A 22,883-nucleotide genomic window follows, 5' to 3' on the forward strand; every position below is an offset into this window, starting at 1 on the left:
TCTTACGGGACCAAGCTACTAAAGTCATCGGTCCCTAAGCCTACACACTACTTAATCTAACTTGCTAAGGACAAAACACACACACACACATGGCCGAGGGAGGACTCGAACTTCCGATGGGGGGGAGCCGTGACAACCGTGACAACGCTCCACAGACACCGCGGCTACTCCGCGTGGCGGCAAGCCAGAATGCCACCTCCAACAGGACCAAGACTGGCCCAGAAATGACCCTGTTGCCTTCCCTGGACCTGTGAACTGAGTTACCCACTCTCAGGAGGGACTAGAGTTTAGCGTCGACTCCGAACCACGATGGACATTGGCATTTTTCGCACAACCAAATCATTGTTACACTTGAAGGAAGCGATAAGTGATAGAAGACATCTGGATCATGACTGAACCCAGGATCTTTTGATTTGATGCCTGACACTTATCTATTAAACTACCAACCTTATTTGCACACTGCTAACAACCCTGGTCTTTTGGCGCTATGAGCGAGTACAAAACGATTTTCCATGCGCCTTGGCTTGCGCCAGGCTTGTTTTTTTTTTTTTTTTTTTTTTTTTTTCTCACGATCCCTACACAAGATGTATGATGGAGGAAGCAAGATAGTCGTACAGCCTCTCTCAAATACCAGTTCCTTATCCAGGAAGGGTACGCGAGTAGGGCGTCGCTTTTCTTACAGCGACCCCTGTTCATGTTCCCTGAACATCTCAGTTGCATATTCGTATGGGCTATACGAGCTGCTGCGGTCGTAGCAACTTGTCCCAGAATTACTAAGATGCCTCCTGTCGGGCATACTTGATAATGAGTATCAATGCTCGAATAGTACTCTAGAACTGGTAACAATAGCACCCTGTATAATGTTTCTTTTACAGATGCACTACACTTATCCAAAGCCCTTTTTCCGAAGACTGCGATTCATCATCCAGACTACAGATTTTGTGTTCGTCCCATTTCATATCGCTTTTTAGTGTTAGCCCTACGCTGTGACTGGCTCGGCGTTGCAGCTCGGACGTCGGAGCTTTCAAAAGACACTCGGTCAGCTGCACCTTCAGAAAACACTCAGTCAGCTGTACCTTCATACAAAATTCAGATAATGACTGTTTTCTGCGCCTGTAAATTTGTAAGTAACTGTCGGCTAAAATCAGGGATGCAAACTATATTAAATATCTTTGGATGCACTATGAAGCCATCTTTCCCTTCAGTGGTTACGTGATTAAACAGAACTTCGGTAACTGAACCAGAGTCCACTGAAGGGTACGAAGTTACCATAGTCTATAGTGTGCAGCACTTGTCTGGGAGTTTGCGAGGTGCTGCTGTCAGTGTATTTCTGGACCTTAGGTTAACATGTCAGAGACGCTCGTGACTCCCAAGACACGATACATGTTCACATCTCGTCATTCAGCACACCTAGTTTCACAGGATGGAGTCATCTCGAAACCTGCCGGACAGTGTACGGCAGTAGTGAAACGTTTGTTTAGGTATTCTGCGATTCCCAGAAATGCTAACGTCACTTACCCGTCAGACTGGTCTCCAGACGTTCCAGTCTGTGACTTTATGTGGAGTCTGAACAGGATCGTGTACCGGACTAAGAATTCTGGCGCAGTTCAAGTTAAAAATTGAAGCAGAAATGGCTTACGTCCTAGATGACACAGTGCTCATTATGCAAAACCTGCAGGAACGACTTAGTTAATGCATGTGACAAAGTGGACGGCATTGGTCTGATGTAATTTTTGAAAACTGATGCTTAATGCAGTTTTCAGCTCTGCGTGACATATTTTGAACCTAGAATAAAGTTTTGTAACGTACCTTAAATTTTTTAAATATTTCGTTTCTCTGCGTCTTACAAGGGAACCTCCCCATCGCACCCCTCTCAGGTTTAGTCATAAGTTGGCACAGTGGATAGGCCTTGAAAAACTGAACAGAGATCAATCGAGAAAACAGGAAGAAGTTGTGCGGAACTATGAAAAAAATAAGCAAAATATACAAACTGAGTAGTCCGTGCGAAAGATAAGCGACATCAAGGACAGCTTGAGCTCAGGAGCACCGTGGTCCCGTGGTTAGCGTGAGTAGCTGCGGGACGGGAGGTCCGTGACTCAAGTCTTCCCTCGAGTGAAAAGATTAATTTTTTGATTTTCAGTTTATGTGACAGACTCTTACGTTTTCATCACTTTTTTGGGAGTGATTAGCACATCCACAAGAAAACCTAAATCGGGGAAGGTAGAATAATCTTTTTACCCATTCGCCAAGTGTACAAGTTAGGTGGGTCGACAACATATTCCTGTCATGTGACGCACATGCCATCACCAATGTCGTATAGAATATATCAGACGTGTTTTCCTGTGGAGGAATCGGTTGGCCTATGACCTTGCGATCAAATGTTTGCGATTCCCATTGGAGAGGCACGTCCGTTCGTCTACTAATCGCACGGTTTTGCGGTGCGGTCGCAAATCACAGACACTAAACTTATAACAGTGAACAGACACGTCATTGAACGAACGGATAGGTCATAACTTTGCGAAAATAAAGAATGTAAACTTTTCACTCGAGGGAAGACTTGAACCAAGGACCTCTCGTCCCGGAGCTGCTCACGCTAACCACGGGACCACGGCGCTCCTGAGCTCATATTCTCCTTGATGTTGCCTATCTTGCACATGGACTACTCAGTTTGTGTATTTTGCTTATTTTTTTCATAGTTTCACACAACTTCTTCCTGTTTTCTCGACTGATCTGTGTTCAGTTTTTCAAGGCCTATCCACTGTGCCAACTTGTAACTAAATCTGAGGGAGGTGCGATGGGGAGGCCCAAAAAAAAAAAAAAAAAAAAAAAAAGGGCTCTGATCACTATGGGACTTAACCATCTTAGGTCATCAGTCCCCTAGAACTTAGAACTACTTAAACCTAACTAACCTAAGGACATCAAACACATCCATGCCCGAGGCAGGATTCGAACCTGCGACCGTAGCAGCCACGCGGTTCCGGACTGCAGCGCTAGAACCGCACGGCCACCGCGGCCGGCTGGGGAGGTTCCACTGTTAGTGTATGAGATGCTGATATTTGATAGGGTCAGCGTGTTTAACACGAAATACTATTTACCTGATGCGGCGAGAGTGACAGCGGCGAGTACCGACACCAGAAGCCTCAGTGGCGCCATTTCTGACACCTGCAACAAGAGAGGAAGGCGTAGCTTGAATCACTGCTCCTGCGCACGAAATCATGCCCTCTGGCTAGGAGGGCAGCAGCAAGGCGTGACCGGTGCGGAATGCAACGCCTGCGTAAATTGATGTACAGTATTATGAAATCGCCAATACTAAATTATTTAACACGGCAATACTACATTATTGCAGTTTGCTAAACAAAGAAGTTCTCCGAATTATACAGCCAAATCTCTAAATCAAACGAAACTTCATTGTTCCAGAGACTTTTCAAGTCTAAAACATCTAGGATATATATATACAAACACACGAAAACGAAGAATGAAAATTTGTACCAAGGCCGGGATTCGAAATGAGGTTTGCTGCTCACTAGATAAAGACGCTAACCACCAAGCCACCCTGGCACTGTGACTACCAGCATGTCTCTCAGCTCAACGGGATTTTGGATTGAGGAGAGAGGCGTGCGAGGGTATTCCGTGCAGTTATTCGAAGCCACTGTGCCAGGGTGCCCGTAGTTTTTAGCGCGTCTGTTTGGTGAGCAGGAGACGTGGGTTCAAATCGCGACCTTGGAACACATTTTCATTCGTCGCTTCGGTCTGCATATGTACATCAAGTATCTTCATGTTTACGAAACAAAGCGGCGAATAACATTTGCACGGCAAAAAGGAGAGTGATGGGGATCTTATACAGGGGATGGAAAAATTATACCAAATTTTTTGTAGCTTTTGCACAGTGTGAAAAGTTTACTATAAAAGGTAGAAAAGAAGAAGATGAAACTGTGTAAATATTAGTAAGATGCGGACAAATTCTTTAAATGCATTTTTTACAGCGATGTCACATTTAAATGATGATTGCCTTGCTAGTTGATGGGTCCAATACGATTTGGTGTGTTTTGTTCATGCCACTGAAAAGATAAAGGATTAACAGAATGAGTAGTTTTTACACACTTTTGTTGGACGTATAAATACATGAAAACCAAATGAGGTAATATTTCCCTGTATTTCACTTCAAGTAATTTGATAATGTACACATTGATAGCGGGAAGAAAACTGTAAGAGGAGAATGGCAAGCATATATCAGCCATCACCTGGTGCTAAAGCAATATTATTTCCTCTGTCTTAGGGTTCCAGCTGTTCTGATTCGTTTTAAACTAATTAGTATTACATTATCGAATCACTTTAAAATGCGCAAATCCCAAATGTGATACCCATTAGACACGTGTCACATGACGCACACGTGAAGAAGGAGCAAAGAAGACTCTCAGGCTGTCTAAACGCTTTTCGTTCACAGATATCTTGGTAAAAAAAAGGGGTGTGTTGTGGAAGCTCGCATCTCTATAATGTCACTGGTGCCAGAGGTGATGGTTAAACGTGAAGGGCGTTGCAACAATGCTGAGTCAGTATCAGCCAGGGTGCTGCAGCGGAGCAACTCACCATCCAAATAACGAGGAGAGAACGGAAATGGCGTCTAGTGCAGCAGTTCAACGAACCCGCCGCATGTGGGTGGAAGCTCACGAGTAGGACATTAAAACACGTCCCTGGACTTAAGTTCCCGTTCGTATCCTAGTTGCGTACCAATGAGACACTTCGATCGTAGTGTCAGCGGCACCCACCTTTAACTTTTCTTTTTAATGTGTGGTGTAAGAAAATTGTTGTGGCTGGACTCTCTGGATGAAGAAGTAAATGGATATTGTTTATTTACTCGTAAGATGGGCTGCGTGTTCAGGGTCCATGAGCCCTTCCATGACGGTGGCTTCTACACGTTTTTGTTCGCTACTGAGGCACCCAAATTTGGAGCCAATGTTGTGGGGCAACAGATCCAACGTAGTCCAGATGGACGGCCATAGGTCTTCGATGGTGTCCAGGAGCGTACGCATTGTCTTCCTGATGATGTCCTGGATGGGTTCGATGTCCATTTCTTGATGAAACTCCCTCGTTCGTGCTCATTGAGGGCCTTGGAGAGTGGTATCGCTTACGTTTTCTGCTAAAAGACATATGAGAGCTGGCGAGGAATGGGTACAAGTAGTATAGTCTTCTCCGCATCACGTTTTGTACGATCTACCGTCTCTCCTTTTCTGTGATGTTCAGCTGCCTCTATAGGCGCCATACTGCCGCGGTGATTGTCGACTACTCGTTAACAATGCAGTGTCGTCCGCAAATTGCGCGAGAACAACCTGCGGGAGCACCGGCATGTCGTTCACCACCCTTTAAATAATGTGAGAAGCGCTGCACACAGCAGTGCTCCAGGTGCCCACGAAGACCTAACGCCATCTGACAGTCGCTTCCATCGCGTTTAGTTGCTTTCCTGTTCCACTCGCGCATGGTTCGTGGGAAGAACGACTGCCGGAAAGCCTCTGTGTGCGCTCGAATCCCTCTAATTTTACATTCGTGATCTCCGCGGGAGGTATAAGTAGGGGGAAACAATATATTCGATACCTCATCCAGAAACGCATTCTCTCGAAACCTGGACAGCAAGCTACACCGCGATGCAGAGCGCCTCTCTTGCAGAGTCTGCCACTTGCTAAACACCTCCGTAACGCTATCACGCTTACCAAATATCCCTGTGACGAAACTCGCCGCTCTTCTTTGGATCTGCTCTATCTCCCCTGTCAACCCGACCTGGTACGGATCCCACACTGATGAGCAATACTCAAGTACAGGTCGAACTAGTGTTTTGTAAGCCACCTCCTTTGTTGATGGACTACATTTTCTAAGGACTCCCAATGAAACTCAACTTGGCACCCGCCTTACCAACAATTAATTTTATATGATCATTCCACTTCAAATCGTTCCGCACGCATACTCCCAGATATTTTACAGAAGTAACTGCTACCAGTGTTTGTTCCGCTATCATATAATCATACAATAAAGGATCCTTCTTTCTATGTATTCGTAATACATTACATTTGTCTATGTTAAGGGTCAGTTGCCACTCCCTGCACCAAGTGCATATCCGCTGCAGATCTTCGTGCATTTCGCTACAATTTTCTAATGCTACAACTTCTCTGTATACTACAGCAGCATCCGCGAAAAGCCGAATTGAACTTCTGACACTATGAGATAGTCAAAATGATGCGATTGTGAAAAGGAAAGACATCCAAAGCTCGTACGCGTCGTATGCAGCGTTACGTGTGCGGCTGAAGGTGCACGGAGGTGAGCCGGACGAGCCTTCCTGCGGCGCCGGCGTCCTTCGGCGGCGGAGGACGCGCTGTGCGGCGCGGCGCGTGGCAGCCGACCCGCGGCGCGCAGTGACCACGGTGAGGCGAGGCAATGCGCACCGCGGCGCCGCCGGAATCGATGGCTGGCGGCCGCGGGCCGGCGCCGCGCGGGTCACCTGCCGCCGTATCGATCACGCTCCCAACCCTCTCCCTGCCTGTGCCCACGTCCTTATGACAGCTTCGCATCCTCACCATCTTCCATCCCGAGTGTCTGTGCCAATGGTGCCAACAGCTGTCCCTGGTCACGGAATCGATCGCTAGGGGTGAACCTGGCTCCGATTATCTGGAGAGCCATTTAGGATTCTGATAGGCTGTCCCACCAACACCAATGGAAAAATGATCCTATCGGAGCACAAAAAGGGCGAATGTGCTCCTGTTTAAAAGTCTCTGACTGAAAAGTGGCGTACCGTCTGCCTCGTTCTGCACTCCTCAGCACCTTCAAAATTTTCCCAGAAATTTTGGCATGCGGACATATTCGCGCCCTTTGTAACATTCAACTCCCCTCTAACTCTTACAGGCTCTGCTAATTGCAACTCGCTCACATCCACTAGTCCATCGCTGTAAGACTCTCATAACCATCTGTTTCCACTTGCCCATTGTCACTCACTCATTCACCCAACTTACTGTTATTATCTCTCTGTGTTCTGCGTCCTTGTCCCCCTTCCTTTCTCTCCTGTCTCTTCTTCGCTCTGCCCGACTACTATTGTCTAACTGTCACTGTCTCCCCCTTGAGCTCTCTTACTGCAACTACCTCATCCATTACTTTCCCTCCCTGCTGTCTCTTTTCACTGTCACTATCGCTTCCTCGTTGCCATTGTCACCAACTCTGTCTCTCACTATACTCACTCTCACTCACTTCCACTTCTTCCTTCTTTCTATTCGTCTGCCGGCCGATGTGGCCGAGCGGTTCTAGGCGCTTCGGTCTGGAACCGAGCGACCGCTACGGTCGCAGGTTCGAATCCTGCCTCGGGCATGGATGTGTGTGATGTCCTTAGGTTAGTTAGGTTTAAGTGGTTCTAAGTTCTATGGGACTGATGACCTCAGATGTTAAGTCCCATAGTGCTCAGAGCCTTTATTCGTCTCCCACTAGCACTGTCCTCTTCAATCTTTTCCTAGCACTGTCCTGTCACTGACAGCCATGTTCCACCGCCACTGTGTTCCTCTCGTACTCTCACACTGCCATTGTCTCCTTCGCTTTTTCTGTACTTCAAAAGTTGTGTTCAGTCTTCCCGTATTTACTACTTTTCCGCTTCTTTCCCACTACCAATGTCTCCTTTCTCAACATAAAAAAAGGGCGAATATGTTCGCAAGCCAAAATTTTTCAAGATGTTGAAAGGTAGAATGAAACAGCTGGTATCCCACTTTTCGGTCAGGGTCTTTTAAAGACGAGCATATCCGCCCTTTTTATGCTCCGGTGGAGCATTTTTCCGCTGGTCCCCTCCTTTTCGCTTCTACAGCAGGGCATGTCTCTCATATGAAAAGAACTTGATGGGTCAGTAAAATTTTGCCTGTTTATTTATGTGAAACTGAAATAACGCTAAACAAATTTTACGCATCAAACCGGATTTTAAGTGCACAAAAATTTTGCATGTGCTTCCGTTCCCAGAACTCTTCTGATAATAACTGAGACACTTTAGAACATATTTCTCCATGCTACATCGCTTTATAAACTACATTTGCGCCTCACAGTATTTTACGTGTACGAGTAGAGTAAATTCGAATCTCTGTATCTCGGAAACGAATAAAGCCACCAAGTAAATTTTCAGGGTTGTTCGATATCGGTATCTTAGGAATAAAGCAGCAATAAATTTGAGGCATCTGCTGTGCGTAGCCATCTTGGAATCCGCGCTCGAAACAGAGCGTGCCGCACGGTTCAAGGCGCCTTGTCACGGTCCGTGCGGCTACTCCCGTCGGAGGTTCGAGTCCTCCCTCGGGCATGGGTGTGTGTGTGTGTGTGTTGTCCTTAGCGTAAGTTAGTTTAAGTTAGATTAAGCAGTGTGTAGGCTTAGGGACCGATGACCTTAGCAGTTTGGTCCCATAAGACCTTACCACAATTACCTATTAAACCAGAGCGTTATGCTTTCGTAGGCGGTGCTCTTATCGACTGAAGTATAAGTATCCAAGCACGATTCATGATCCGCCTCATAACTTTAGTTTTACCAATTCCTTTCACCTACTTTCCACATGTTACTGGAACACCACTCTTGGAAGAAAGATTTTCTCGAAGAAATAGCTGAGCCACTATCTAGTGGCTGTTTCCAGAATGAATTTTTCACTCTGCAATGAAGTATTCGTTCTTTTTTTCATTTAAGTTTTCCTGACATTCTGCGACCTTCCCGGAATGCGAATCCAAAAGTTTAGTGGACTCTTACCAGTAAGAGTTCCAGGCCGTCACAGTTTCGTATTACATTGAAATAACTGCTGAATCTTTAAAGAACTAATTCTGTTCAAAAGTTTCTAAAATTTTTCTAGACACTAGCACAATTTATGTGAGTCTGTAAATTACTTTATTAGCTAATAATCATGTTAAGAAGTATCTAAAAAATGCTGTAGGCAAGTAATAAGGTAAAATAAAATGGTGAGTGATAGCTTCCATCCCTACAAAGTGCAAGCGTCCAGTTCCACGTTGATTGCGTAACCTTGTACTCATTCGCTTCATTGTTTACATATAAGGCAATTAATTTCCTACCTACAAAAAACGTTGAAGAGGTAAAGAAGACAGAAATAAACAAATAAACGTCAATTGAGATAAGTTTCCAATTTTTTTGATAAACTGGGGGAGAACATCTATAGGAACCACTGCTGAACTGGGTTCGCGAATGCTACATGCCGTCCATACTAAATATGTGGCACCGCGGAGACAGGAAGCAATATTAGATTTCGAACTTCTCTTGGCGACGAGTTCACTAAAGACCGAGAAAAAGCTCGGACTGGACAGAAGTGGGAAAGAAAATCCTTCTTTCCTTTCAAAAGGAATCATTACCTGAAACTTCCTGGCAGACCGCGACTCGACCTCGGGACATTTACCTTTCGCAGGCAACTGCTCTACCATCTGAGGTACCCAAGCACGACTCACGCCCCATCCTCACAGCTTCAATTCTACCAGCAGCTCGTCTCCGCCAGTAAGTTTCATGTCAGCGCACACTCTGCTGCAGAGAGAGGATCTCATTATGAAAACATCTCCCAGGCTGTGGTCTTCGCAATATTCTTTCTTCCAGGAGTGGTACTCCACATTCCTGTGACGCCGGGGTACTGATTGCTGGCGCTGAGAATCAGGTCTGGGAAAGTGCTGTACAAGTTGTCGGTAGCACTAGGCAGTGGCGGAATTTAAATGACGGACCGATTTCCATAGCCTATGCATTTATTAATACTAGGACTGTTGATATTTTTAAAAATATCGGGAATCCGATATATTGACATTTAAAAAAGGCAATGTTGTCAGCACTCGATTAATCGAAAAAGTTATCGATATGTAGACGGAAAAAGGTTCGACGTACCGGCCAAAAAATATTGGCTGCACATTATAAAAATGCTGCCAGTTTTCGAGCTGTATATTTAAGTATTGATTTATTATTACATATTCTGTACATCAACAAGCTACTAACCAGCTTATTCCCCTTAGAGCAAAACTGAAAGGAAAATGATGCACGTTCATGCTTGGCTTTAACCACTTTGCTAACAACTGTAACTGCAGCTAAGTGAAACAATAAAATGTGTCCGATGGGTCCGTCGTTATGTTTCGTCACATACCGGATTTTTCTGGGTCGCTTCATGTCGACTTCCCAGTTTTTTCATTTCTGCAAATGCCAGTGGCCTAGCAGTTGTACTGCCAAAATTGCGTCGTGAATTTAAACGTTGCAGTTTCTGTTGGTAGCACCGATCGTCAGGATTTCCCCTCACACGTATTCGCCCACCGCAAAGACCAATCTTGGTTCAAAATGGTTCAAATGGCTCTGAGCACTATGGGACTTAACATCTGACGTCATCAGTCCCCTAAAACTTAGAACTACTTAAACCTAACTAACCTAAGGACATCACACACATCCATGCCCGAGGCAGGATTCGAACGTGCGACCGTAGCGGTCGCGCGGTTCCACACTGAAGCGCCTAGAACCGCTCGGCCACTCCGGCCGGCGACCAATCTTGTCATTTAGATTTGTGTTCGTCAGTTTCAGCAACTGATTTTAAAGAATGCCGATGTGAAGAAATAGCTCACTAGTTGCGTTAAAATTTGTTTTTAACGCAACTGATGTGCTGTTTCTTCACATCGAATATCTTGCTATTCCTTTCACACCGCCACCCACCTTCCTCCCTCCCATCCCCCCTCCCGTGCAATCGGACTTCTACTTTGTGCCCTCTATACTTTCTTCACAAAGTCAAAGAAAAATAGTGGAGGTGATGAAAGCTCAAAAAGTTGTAATACTCATTCACACAGTGAAAGTAAAATTACGTTCTACTACAGTTTCAAAAGAAGAACTTCTAATATTTATCAAAAATTGCCAAAAAATAAATAAAACAAAAATATCAGCACTCGATATTGAAGTTTCTGTTTTGAGATATCGCTGTAAAGAATATCGCCGATATTGTTATATATTTAAAAAAAATATCGATATTTTATCAACGACCCTTAGTAGTACAGAGCAGTGCAAAGATGATCGGGATTTAATGAAGTACACTGGGTCCAGCCTGTCGATAAGGAACTACACCATACCGCTTCCCTTCATTTTGCTACGTAAATTAAGATGACGACAGTTTCCTCCGGTGCAGGGAGGCAGGGGCGAGGTGATAACAACAATAGCAGTACAAAGGGAAACGAGTACCCTGCGCCGTTGCTATCGGATCAACAGAGTATAATTCTTAACATAGGAACTCTACAGAAGGGAAACCAAGTTGTCAGCAATTTAGCACGATAATGAGGATTGTTAATATGTCTGTCTGCGCACTTCCATCGAAGAAGACACAAGCGGTAGCTAGGAAGAATAAAAAAATCGTTTTATTTTATGGTCAGTTTCGGTGCTTTTTTACCAATTTCATTGTTATTTACTGACAGTTTATTTTTCAAGTACTGTATGATCTTTATTTTTGTCTTATTCATTGTTTTTCAGTGTTACGTTGGATATGAAAATATGTAGCACCTATCGGCTCTTTTTTGTTAGAAGCAAACCAAGGAGGCCCTATGGTATTGCATCTTCGTTGTAAGGAGATTTGTGCGGAAACAATTACGTGCTTGCAACGCTGAAGCGCCGTATTTGGTCGTTTTCGCATTTGTATTTGAGAACTATGAAAATATGTAGTTAATTCTGGCTCCGTATTAAAGATATCTCAAGAACGCGTCATTTTTGTACAATTTGCTTTCCATTAGATTCCGAATACGTGATTTCGGCGAATAAAACTGTTACCAGAATGGTGTTCCTTGGAAGAAGCTACTTTGTTGTCACATCTAGGGCGTAGGTTGGCTACACGGGAAAGGAATTGCCGTTTTATGTTTATAGACGAACTCAATGTTGAAGAATAAATCTACATCACAATCATTTTGTAAACTGCTGACATCAAATTTACATTTTTTCACATGAAGAAGATGCCAAATTATGTCCAATTTCGTAAAAACCATAGACTTCGAGTTACGTCGTTAAAAATTGCCTATTTTTCGTTATCGCGAAATTTTCGTGTCCTTAGCTATGTTGACTGAAAAGAGCAAGACACTGTGCGGAGAACAGCCACTGCGTTGGCACTAACGAACGCATTTGCTGACGCCGCTGAAAGGCTTCTGGTCATGCCATGGAACTGTTTCGTAGAAGACTCACCGTGTAATACGCGTCGGCAAAAAAATTGAAGGTTCTTCAGGAGAAAACCATTCCATCCGACGACCAGCAGAGATGGCACGAATACAGATTATGATTTACGGAACTTCTGTAACAATAGCATGTTCGCCTAGCGAGAGAACCAAATGTCTGATGACTATCACCGTGGGTCTACTGCGGAACGGTGCAATGGACAGTACGCAGCATTGAAGCCAGGTGCCGACCGTGAAAAATCTGCGGCGAGCTGCTGTCGCCAGCAGCCGGTATCGAGATGCCTCTCTGTCCGCGGAGAATGCCGACGGCCTTTTATTATCGGCGCCACGGTGGCTGACCGCTCTGCGTGGGTGGTGCGCCTCATAATTCGCTATTGTTTCGCCGAGACCCCATTACCTCTCCTAATGACCTCGCGCCCTCATAATTTGTCCGCCCACGTCATTCTCGGTTACAGCTTTCGTGGACACGTCGCCGTCTCAAGGATCGCGTTTTTTAACGTACTGCACCTCAGCACAAAGGAAGCGTTTGATTTGGATATTCTATCCGGGAAAGAGGCGTAATGGACTTGAGATTCCATTTTAATAAAGCGTTATAATCAGCAATAATATCGCGTTTGTGCTACTTAGCGCTTGTAAATGAGTCGCTCGCGTGTTTGCTGACTTTTCGGTCTTTTATTTTAGTTGCGTGTATAGATGCTCGCTTTGACCAGAAATATTGTTTCTCCATGTCACAGTAACGTAATGTATCCTTAAAAGGGGCTCTGATGAAAAATAGCCTATTCCTTTCAAATACGCCTTGCCAGAGAAACGTTTCAAAGACCGAACGTATTTCCATTACGAGTTATAAGGAATAATGGGAGAAGTTATTGAGATTTATCTTTCAGACATGATACATAGTTCCTAATTTAACGTATGCGTAAGAAATATTGACTATTTCCGTCTCCTGGTGTGGCGCGCAGATTAACAAACATATTCTGTAACATTTTCAGCATCGCTCTTCAAACAGCAATCCCCTCCCCTGTCGCCTCTAACCTCCTCCTCTTGTGGCTCCCTTCTCATTACTTTTGCTAGCTGCTTTTAAATGCTTTTCGCTGTTATATTGCGAGGGAGAAATATTAGTGCGACCTGTGTATATCAAAGTTTTAATATTCGTCTGGTACAGTGGACAGCTTTGACCTAGAAATAAATTAAAATGGTTCCTGGCCCTCAGTTCCGACCAAAGTCATCGGGAGGTTTGTCTTGGTCACCAGGCGAATGCTGGGATTGTACATCCCATCCCAAACATTCCCGATGGCGATTCCCTCGGCCCCGCTATCAACCTGCTTGGATATCGGGCTCAAAGGACCAAGTCCTACGACAGTCCGCTCTGCTCTCACGAATTGGGAATGAAAGATGGAAAAAACAAACCTTTCGAGAAAGGAGCGGCGTAGGTGTACTGCACTTGTCGAGTGGATCATAGAGTATACTCTATATACACAGATAAATACATTTCCGCACACACCAAGATATAAATTTGTGTGTGCGATGTACTATCGCATGATTAATAGTTCTCATCACCCGCTTCTGACCAAGATTTTAGGGAAGTTTCCTTTGGTTGAAGGCAAATACTAGAACTGGAAATCCCCTCCCAAATATTCCTAATTTCAACTCCCTGTGCCCCACTACCGCCTCGCTGAAAACTCGGTGACTATATGGTGAGCGACTATCCGAATATCCTGTTCTACTAAGAGAATAAAAATTATATTAAAACACTGTTGTAGTTATATGTACCTCTGTCCACCGTTCAACGTTTTGTATCTTCTCATAAGTGTATAAATCCAACTGTTGCCGTAAGGTTCACGCTATAAGACTGAAATTCTGTCGTATAATTGCTAAATGACTGTAGTTGCCTCACTATTCCACCACACATTTAGAATGAAGAATTTATGCACACATCTGTTCAAATGAATACGTCTCATGAAGGGCCACCAGTATGAGCTACTGTGCTCCACATCTTAGCGGCATGTATTTCTTTTTATTTACTTTTTTCCTTCTTGGATGCACCAACTTAGCACCCACGATCCAATCTGAATTCCTTATTCGCTGTTTTTTCTTTTCTTGTCTTTTATCTTTTCGCTATGTTTTTTCTTCTTGTCTTTGACCAAATCAGACCTATTTTCTTTACTCTTCTACCTTGGAATCCTTCCATACTCAATACGATTTTCCTAATCAGCTCCTGCAGAAAGTGTCATCACTTCTGTCTCTATGCTGTTCATTTTTGGAACACAACCTACGAGCAGCTTAGAGACAGAAGTGATGACACTTTCTGCAGGACCTGACCATCATTTTGCAGGACAGTGCTCAAGCATGTACAGTGCAAACTGTTACTGATTTGTTTGACAGATGGGGCTGCTAAGTGCTTACAACCTACTGCACTCTCCCTTAGATAAGCCCTCGTGAGTTCAACTCGATTTCTAAACTGAGGGAAACACTTCACGGCATTCGCTTCAGAACTGCTACAAATTCGTCGGGCAATAGACAGTGCCGCTCGAACTGTCAACACAACTGGCACTGCTAAGAGTATCCTACGACTTCCACATTGCTGGCAACGGTTTATACACAATGCTGGTGACTACTTTGAAGGTCAATAAAACTTTGAAACACGTATCTATTGTGTACGAGCTGTAAATAGATAGTTGCCACTATTAAAGTGCCGGCCTTCGTGTACCGTACAACAATTTAAAAAATTGATGCTGATCATTGTTTTTCTATAAATCGTTCTGAGAGCTTTCAGGAAACAGACGGAAACGCTATAGGTTTCATTCAGGGAAAATAAATGTTTAAACATGATATCCTAGGGATGAAAACAATATCTTAGTGAAATAATTACCTTCGCAGCGACGCGCACAGTGTAACATTAGTCTTGTTTTCCAGGAAGTGTAAGGACGCACAGAGGTAGCCCCGTGCCCATGTCTCACGTGGCAGTGCGGTACGCAGAAGTGTCTAGTCTCACGACACACGGTCGCTCAGTTGGCTGGCGCGTTGCCCACTACATGGCGCCGCAGAACTTGAACCCGCCTCTCGCACGCTTCCCACTGTGCCTTTAACACTCCGCGAGCCAGGGCGGGGAAAATAAGGTTTTGCGGACGAACACTGAGGACGTTCCCGCGACCCTTTTCTAGTCTCACCGAGTGAAGGCAAAAAGTACACAGAATTAAGATGCGAAATGTGCACATTATAATTTATCCTTTCACTGTCGGTAAGATGACAAATAATTATCTAAGTACCGTATAGCTACTCATTAAAATCACAGTTCCGGCGTCCGAATTCCAGAGGCAGTAGATACATTAATTCTTGTCTCACAAAAATTGAACAAAGTTATTTATCAAAATAAAGGGTGGGGACTCCTGCTAAATCACTAGATCCTCTTCACTATATAATAATAGTATTAATAATAATAATGTAAGAACGGCAATAAACAAGACGTTAAAAACTACAGAAGAATTCATTTACTACAAGTTACATATTAAATATTGTCGAAAATCTTAGTAACAGAGACGAAACAGCATTTAACGTTATTTAGGTGACTATTAAGAAGGTTTTAGGAAAGGCAGGTCATGTTTTGAACAAATGTTTGATCAGAAGTGAACCATTCGACACAGATTACTGAATTCAATAGCAACTGTAGTAATATTTGTTGATCTCAAAAAGGCCTTTGATTCCGTTGAAAGACAGACTGTAGATAAAGTCATCCGAGAATTTGGTGTAAAGTTTACATTAGCAAATCTAATTCGTGAAAGAGTTACAGACACAGTATCTGAAGTGAAATTTCTGGGAGAAATATCTTTGTCATTCGAAATAAACATAGATGTACGGCAAGATGATGATCTGCCCAATTCTTTTTAATTATGTTCTATAAAAACAGTAAGAATTTGGAATGAAAAGCTGAATGAATATAAGATTTTACTTATAAGAATGGGAAGAGGAAACAAAAATATTGAAATAAACTGCCCTGCATTTGCAGATGACTTTGCTACACTTTCTGAAAATGTGACGTCTACAGTAACACAAGTTAATCTTTTAAAGCATACAGCCAATAGGATCGGTTAAAGAATTTCTGCAGAGAAAACAAAATTTTTTATAATTATTAAAAATGCACCGTAATTTCTGAAAACAGATATTGGACAAATTGAAAAGATTGAAACATTTAAATATCTTAGGAGGTAATCCAAGATAATGTTTTGGTAAAAGCTGTTATAGAGGAAAGGATACAGAAAATGGGAAGGCCATAAGATAAAAGCAAAGACTTTTAGAACTAAAAATACCAGTCTAGAAGTGCAAAAATAAGGCATGACAGTACAGTAGTGAAACTAGAATGTCTGTATGCAAGAGGATGTCTAGGATACTGGAAAGGTGAATCATTAGGAAAATATTGACCCCATGAAAAAGTATGAAAGGTTGAATTTACATGGTAACGATGAAATTTATCGAAATATAGAAAACATGTCAGCACTAATGGGAAAAAGAAGACGTATTTTATGGACATATATATCGAATGTAAGACAGTCAAATATTTATGGGATAAGAGGTCAAAAATAAGTTGGGTCCATTAAATGAAAAAAGAATTTAGAAAAATTTAATCCGAAAGATGAAGAACAAATCCTCGTATAGACACAACGTGATCTCAGACAGATGCCAGTACCGTACTACTACTCCTTAAAATTACAATGGATCGCCTATAACAGCGGCAGTAACTTAGGATTGTACACTTAGCATTGATAATAAGAAAATGTAATTTTACTGACACGACATAACCTGTTATTTGTTTCCATCTCACTCTATTCATACGAGATCACGTCATTTATTTCTACTTCCAGATCCTTTGTTCTCTCTCTCTCTCTCTCTCTCTCTCTCTCTCTCTCTCTCTCTCTCTCTCTACACGTGTTTTCATTTTTTCCCTTGAATTCAGAACATTTTTGGTATTTCTCAGTGTATGGTCACTAATTCATTTTGCATAATGATATTTTAACAAAACAGGTAATACAGGTGAATAACTTCCTGTTTAAACGAATTGTGCAGATATCTGCTTCCATTAATACATTTCTACCCTTATTGAAAACTAGTTTTAAATTGTTAAATTTTCAGAATGAATCTTTCGTTCTACAAGTTGCTGCAGTGAAATTTCCGGATAGATCAAAACTGCATGACAGACCAGGACTCCAACCTATACCTTAACGGGCAATGTTATTCGTAACTATTCGGCCGGGAAACGCGACCAGAGTTCACAGCTTCAATTTTGCCAGTACGCATGTACTATTTTAGCAACTCTACAGGATCTCCCCGTATACCTTGCTGGACTACCATTCCGAAGAGAAAGGATATGTCGGAGACGACACTTAGTGGTTGTGTTTGAAATGAAATTTCCTCTTTGTGGCAACATAGTATGCGTTATTATAAAAATTTGTTATACATTCACATTAAAAAATTCATTTATAGTGGAAAAAACGATGTTTGTCTTGACTGATATTGACTGATCATTTAATGAGTTGTGGGACTTCAAAATGATTTAAGTAGTTGGTGTAAAAGAGCGCTTTAGTCACATAAGTAGCAAAGTACAATAACAATTCCGTAAATAAACTGAAATTAGATTATACTAGTTAAAAGTAGTGACACTGAATTTTAATGTGAAAAGTCTTTAAGCTTTTTAAATAAGACAAACGTTATTAACATTCTAAATTTTTATTCTCCATGTCTACATATTTATTTCTCGGCGTAGTCACTCCGGTAACGAACATTTCTCCCAGCGAGAGACCAATCTGTTAATATCGTCACTGTACAATGTTGGACTTTGTTGACGGGGCCACATCATCACCCCTGCTTGTATCGCTTCTTCAGTATCAAAGTGAAGTTCTCGAAGGTGTTCATTAAGTTTTGGAAACATACGTAAATCGCGTGGAACGAAGTCGAGACTGTAAGGAGGATGATCGATGATAGTGAATCAAAGGGATTGTTGCAAACGTCGCAGCGCTCATGTGTGGTCTGGTGCTGTCATGCTGAATGGGAGAGTGCTTCATGTGCAGACGAACTCTTCGAATCCGTACTTTCAATCTTTTGAGTGTCTCGCAGTACCCTGCAGACTTTGCGGTGGTGCCTCTAGATAATAATTCCAAGTTCACCACACCACCTTGAACAACCCAGAACACTGTGGACATGACTTCGCTTAGTCATTGCATGGTCTTGAACGTTTTTGGCGTTGGTGGTTCTTTGACGCGGATCTCCATTGCTGCTCTCTTTTTTCGGGGTCAAAATGGTGAACCTTGCTTTTAGAAACTTGTTTACGGCACGCTGTTTCTCAGCACTGTATAGTTACCTTACACACCACCGTGTTACACGCTGCAGTTCGGAGCCTCTAGCGGCAGAGGATTGCAAGTTGCGGCGGCGAAACGGGGATTTCTTTTTCTTTATTGTTATTTCATTCCCCTTGCTCCATAAGGGGGAGGGTGGGCTGCTAGCGGTACAATTTTCCGCGCTTCAGCCAAGTGAATTAAAAAATTTACCATTAGAAATGCAAAATTAAATTTGGGGCTGTTTTCTTTTTTAAATTAAAAATCAAAGACGGATAGTTAAACAACGGAAATATATGTATTTTAAAACACATCGCAGTAAGATGAAATTCTTCTGATAAGAAACGCCGAAGCACTGCTCTTTCATTTAAAATCTGAAGGGCCTGCACTAGGGTGAGAAGTTTTCTGGAGGGTTGAGAGGTGTGGTAGAGAGACAGAGGTCTGTTAGATAGGAAAACTATGGAGATGAGAGGTAGAAGTTGAGGTGCATGGTGGGAAAAACAGTCAGTGGGAAAGACAGACGGTGAGGAGTAGCGTGTCGTGTGGATAGGCTAATGGTGGTAAGAGGAAATCGATAGGGATGGATGGAGAGGGAAAGGAGATAAGTGCCCTGATGTAGAATGCCATAGGTGGGGAAGAGTTAAGGTTGGTACGAGGAATAAATATCGAGGCGGATCTCGTTGTTTGAGAGGGTGTTTGTTGAAGTAGGATAGGATATGGAGTGTCTGTAGGTGTAGGGACGGAGGGATGTGTTTGTGAAGGCGCAGCAGCATACCAGGGTTGGTGATCTGAGGGTAGACAATGCGGTAGTTGGAATCTAGTTTGCGACGGACCGTATAGTAGATGCGGAGGTGTTGTGTGTGGTTGAGGAGGGGTGAAAATTTGATGAGATGATAGAGGATCCAGGTGGGGGAAGGCAAACGGTGTGGAAAGCGAGACGGAATGCATGGCGTTCGAGGAGTTGGAGATACTTACAGAACTTTGGTGGGGCGGAGATCCTTGGTGTATTTGCACAGCAGTGGACTGGTCGGATCACGGTTGTGCAGATGTGGAGAATAGAGTAGTTTTAGTCTATTGTGAACTTGTTGTTGGATGGTTAGTAAGCTAGGTTTCCACGTTAGTTACTGGTCGATGGTTAGTCCAAGATATTTTAATGTGTTGATTAGCTGGATGGGACGGTTATAAATGGTAACGTAGAAGTCATGGACGCGGAACGTGCGTGTGGCTCGTCCTATAATTATTACATGGGTTTCGGAGGGGTTGATCTTGAGGAACCGTTGCTTACACCGTGGGGTACACTGATTAAGGCGAAATGGGGAAGTTGAAGAAGCAATATGCATGATATGTAATACCCCAATCGATATTGAGAACAGAATAAGAAATTCAGAGGATGCCATCGTATGTGATAAAAAAAATGGTTCAAATGGCTCTGAGCACTATGGGACTTAACATCTATGGTCATCAGTCCCCTAGAACTTAGAACTACTTAAACCTAACTAACCTAAGGACAACACACAACACCCAGCCATCACGAGGCAGAGAAAATCCCTGACCCCGCTGGGAATCGAGCCCGGGAACCCGGGCGTGGGAAGCGAGAACGTTACCGCACGACCACCAGATGTGGGCATAATAAATTAGGACTGCGAGTCCTCACCTACAGTGAGTTCAGATACGAGTCGGTCCATGACTCAAGTTCAGGTAGATCACCGAGAGAGGTGGCGCCGTGCTGTGACACTGAAATCTTATTCGGCAGGATTGCAGTTCAATTCCTCGACCGGCCATCCAGGTTTCGGTTTTCCGCGATTTTCCTGAATAACTTAAAGTGAATGGCGGGATTGGTAGATTGGTTGACCTGGGTGAGAGAACCAAACAGCGTGATCATCGGTCCCATCGGATTAGGGAAGGATGGAAAGGAAGTCGGCTGTGTCCTTTCGGAGGAACCATCCTGGAATTTGACTGAAGAGATTTAGGGAAATTACGGAAAACCTAAATTAGAATGGCCGGACGCGAGTTTGAACCGTCCGTTTCATCGTCCTTTATGATGGTACATTGTAATAACTTGTTAGGACATGATGATAACATCTATGTTTCCAGCACACTAATGCATCGATGATTTCGCAGAATCACACTGTGCTAAGCCATGATCTGAAGCCCCGTATCGTTTGTGGATCGCTTACCAAAGGCCGAAGCTATCCGAAGAGATGGTTCAAGTCGGTGTAGAATTGAGGATGGTTCATTACCTCTCACCACGACAGCATTTAACTTACTTCAGGGTAATCACGATTTGCCGTGCAGCAAGAAGACGGTGTTAAGAAAGCTATGGACATTTTTCTGCGAAATATCCCCTGCCAAAGCCCCATTTTGTCACAGTTGTTGGCGTCAGACAGTACCGTTCCCTTGCTAAGGAATAGAAGAAGAAGAAGAAGAATAGCTTTGACGCCCCATGTGACATTCACTGTGGTTGTCTTCTGGGATGAAATTGTTCTGGATTCTTTGATCGGACGCAAGAGTCATGTTGCCGTACCATCCATATTTGCCTGATCTTTGATGCCACATGATGCATCCATGTTTCGTCTCCGTAAATGGAATGATTCAGAAAAAGCGTTCCATCAGGAACCCCATGTGATGCCTGCGAGGTGTAATGCTGTCTTAGCGATTTTCTGACCTTCTAAGCTTTGAGTTGCATCCAATATGACTACGTCTCTTGACAGCTGAGTTACTCGCAGACAGTGTTTCGCTCATCACGTACTTCTGGTCTATCATCAACCGAACTGTTCGCACCGAACTCACACCCACCGAGCTGAATATGTTTTCTGTTAGTGAGATGCCATACAGATGCCTACAAAAATCTGACACTTTGCGTAAGTTTTTTAGTTCAGTTTCGAACTGCATAGCCATCTTACAAGTGACAGCGCAAGGGGCCCAAGCACCGCATTGTGCCACCTAACGCCAGCGTGCAGACGTCATGGCCGTCCGCCGCGGTTCCAACAGAAAATTTTTGAATAGTTCATGGTATATAAGGATATGGAAGAGTCTTGTACTCAATTTCATTAACAGATGCTCTTCACTTTCCTTCACACCTCCCAAATAATGTTAAACTTCCACTGGGTTTCCCTATTACTGGTTTCGTAACTTCATGTCATTTCATATTACTTAATATTTTTACCCCTGGATTTATAAACGATGCTCCAAGCTTCACAAATTTCTCGATAATCCGATACCGCCGAGTTGTTTCTGTTTTTATATTTATGTATTTCTTATTTAGATTGACCAGATTAAGGTCTTAAGCGTCCTCTCCTACATCAGACCAGGAACAGCGCGTACCAAAGATACTACAAAACATTCCCAATAATATAAGAAGAATTGACAGTAATAATAATGAAGGGCATTTAGAATGACATAGATTAGCTTAGCACATTTGAAGCCATGTTTAGTATCATCAAAGCGGAATGGGTAAAGGAAGAGGAAAAGGCTGAAATTACAGTGACAGTTGCTGTTAGGAAAGAACAGGACATACATAGAGAACTCTGCCGATAAGGGGCCGGGAAATGTTGCGGGGAAGGTGGACTAACGATGGTGAGCTGCATGGAATGTGGGAGATATGGTTAGTGTGACAGAAGGTGGATCATCAACTGCCTTTTGAAGTTTGTAAGGAATTTGATTTCTCTTATATTTTAAGATAAAATGTTCCAATGTCGGGTCCCCGCTAAATAAAATGGTTTAGAGAAAATGGCAGTTTTATGTGGTGGTGCGGAGAGAATTTTAATTTGTTCAAAACGTGTGTTTCTGATTTTCCGTTCAGATAGTATGCAAGAGTCGAACACAAATGAGTAGTGCAGTGACTGAGAAGATGACAGAGCAGACATAGAGTGTGATGGCCGCTCTACGTTGCACGTAGTTAGGATAATTGTTCGTAGGCTGGTGTGATACCGCCGAAAAAGCATACGTTTCAAATATATCGTATAAAAGCATTTGTTTCAGTTTCAGCCTGCCTGAGCTGTCGTTTGTAAGTCCGCGGAGAACGATATCACCATGGTAAGTACGGGGAGTATTTGTATCTCTAAGAGCTTCTTTTGAAGCTCGAAAGGAAGTTCTTTTGTATATTTCTGTAGTGAGTGAAGTGACGCTGACATCTTCTTACATACTGCAGTTGTGTGTTCAGTCCATTCTAAGTGATGGTCCAGAATTATCCCCAATTTATAGGCACTGCGTTTCCTGTACACAACAGCACCTTCAGCGAATAACGTGAAAATGCTGCTGACCCTGCGGGAAAATTGTATGTATGTAACGAGAATATTAGCGTTCCTGTTACGCTTTACTGAGCGCGCACGAGGTTATTTTAGTTTCTGTTGATCATCCAGTATCCTTTACGCTGTGATGTATTGAGTTGTAGCA

The 22,883-nt window shown here is 43.2% G+C and overlaps 1 protein-coding gene across 1 annotated transcript in view; it reads right to left on the reverse strand.

Moving 5' to 3' along the window:
* Positions 1-22,883, reverse strand: part of LOC126349353 (serine-rich adhesin for platelets) — a 163,702-nt gene that overhangs the window by 35,285 nt on the left and 105,534 nt on the right. Inside the window, exon 3 of the mRNA XM_050002422.1 lies at positions 3,096-3,162. Within this exon, the coding sequence (XP_049858379.1) occupies positions 3,096-3,153 (58 nt within the window). The 5' untranslated portion in view covers positions 3,154-3,162. The remainder of the gene's footprint in view (positions 1-3,095; positions 3,163-22,883) is intronic.

The sequence above is a fragment of the Schistocerca gregaria genome, chromosome 1, assembly GCF_023897955.1.
Source record: "Schistocerca gregaria isolate iqSchGreg1 chromosome 1, iqSchGreg1.2, whole genome shotgun sequence".
Taxonomy (NCBI): Eukaryota; Metazoa; Arthropoda; class Insecta; order Orthoptera; family Acrididae; genus Schistocerca; species Schistocerca gregaria.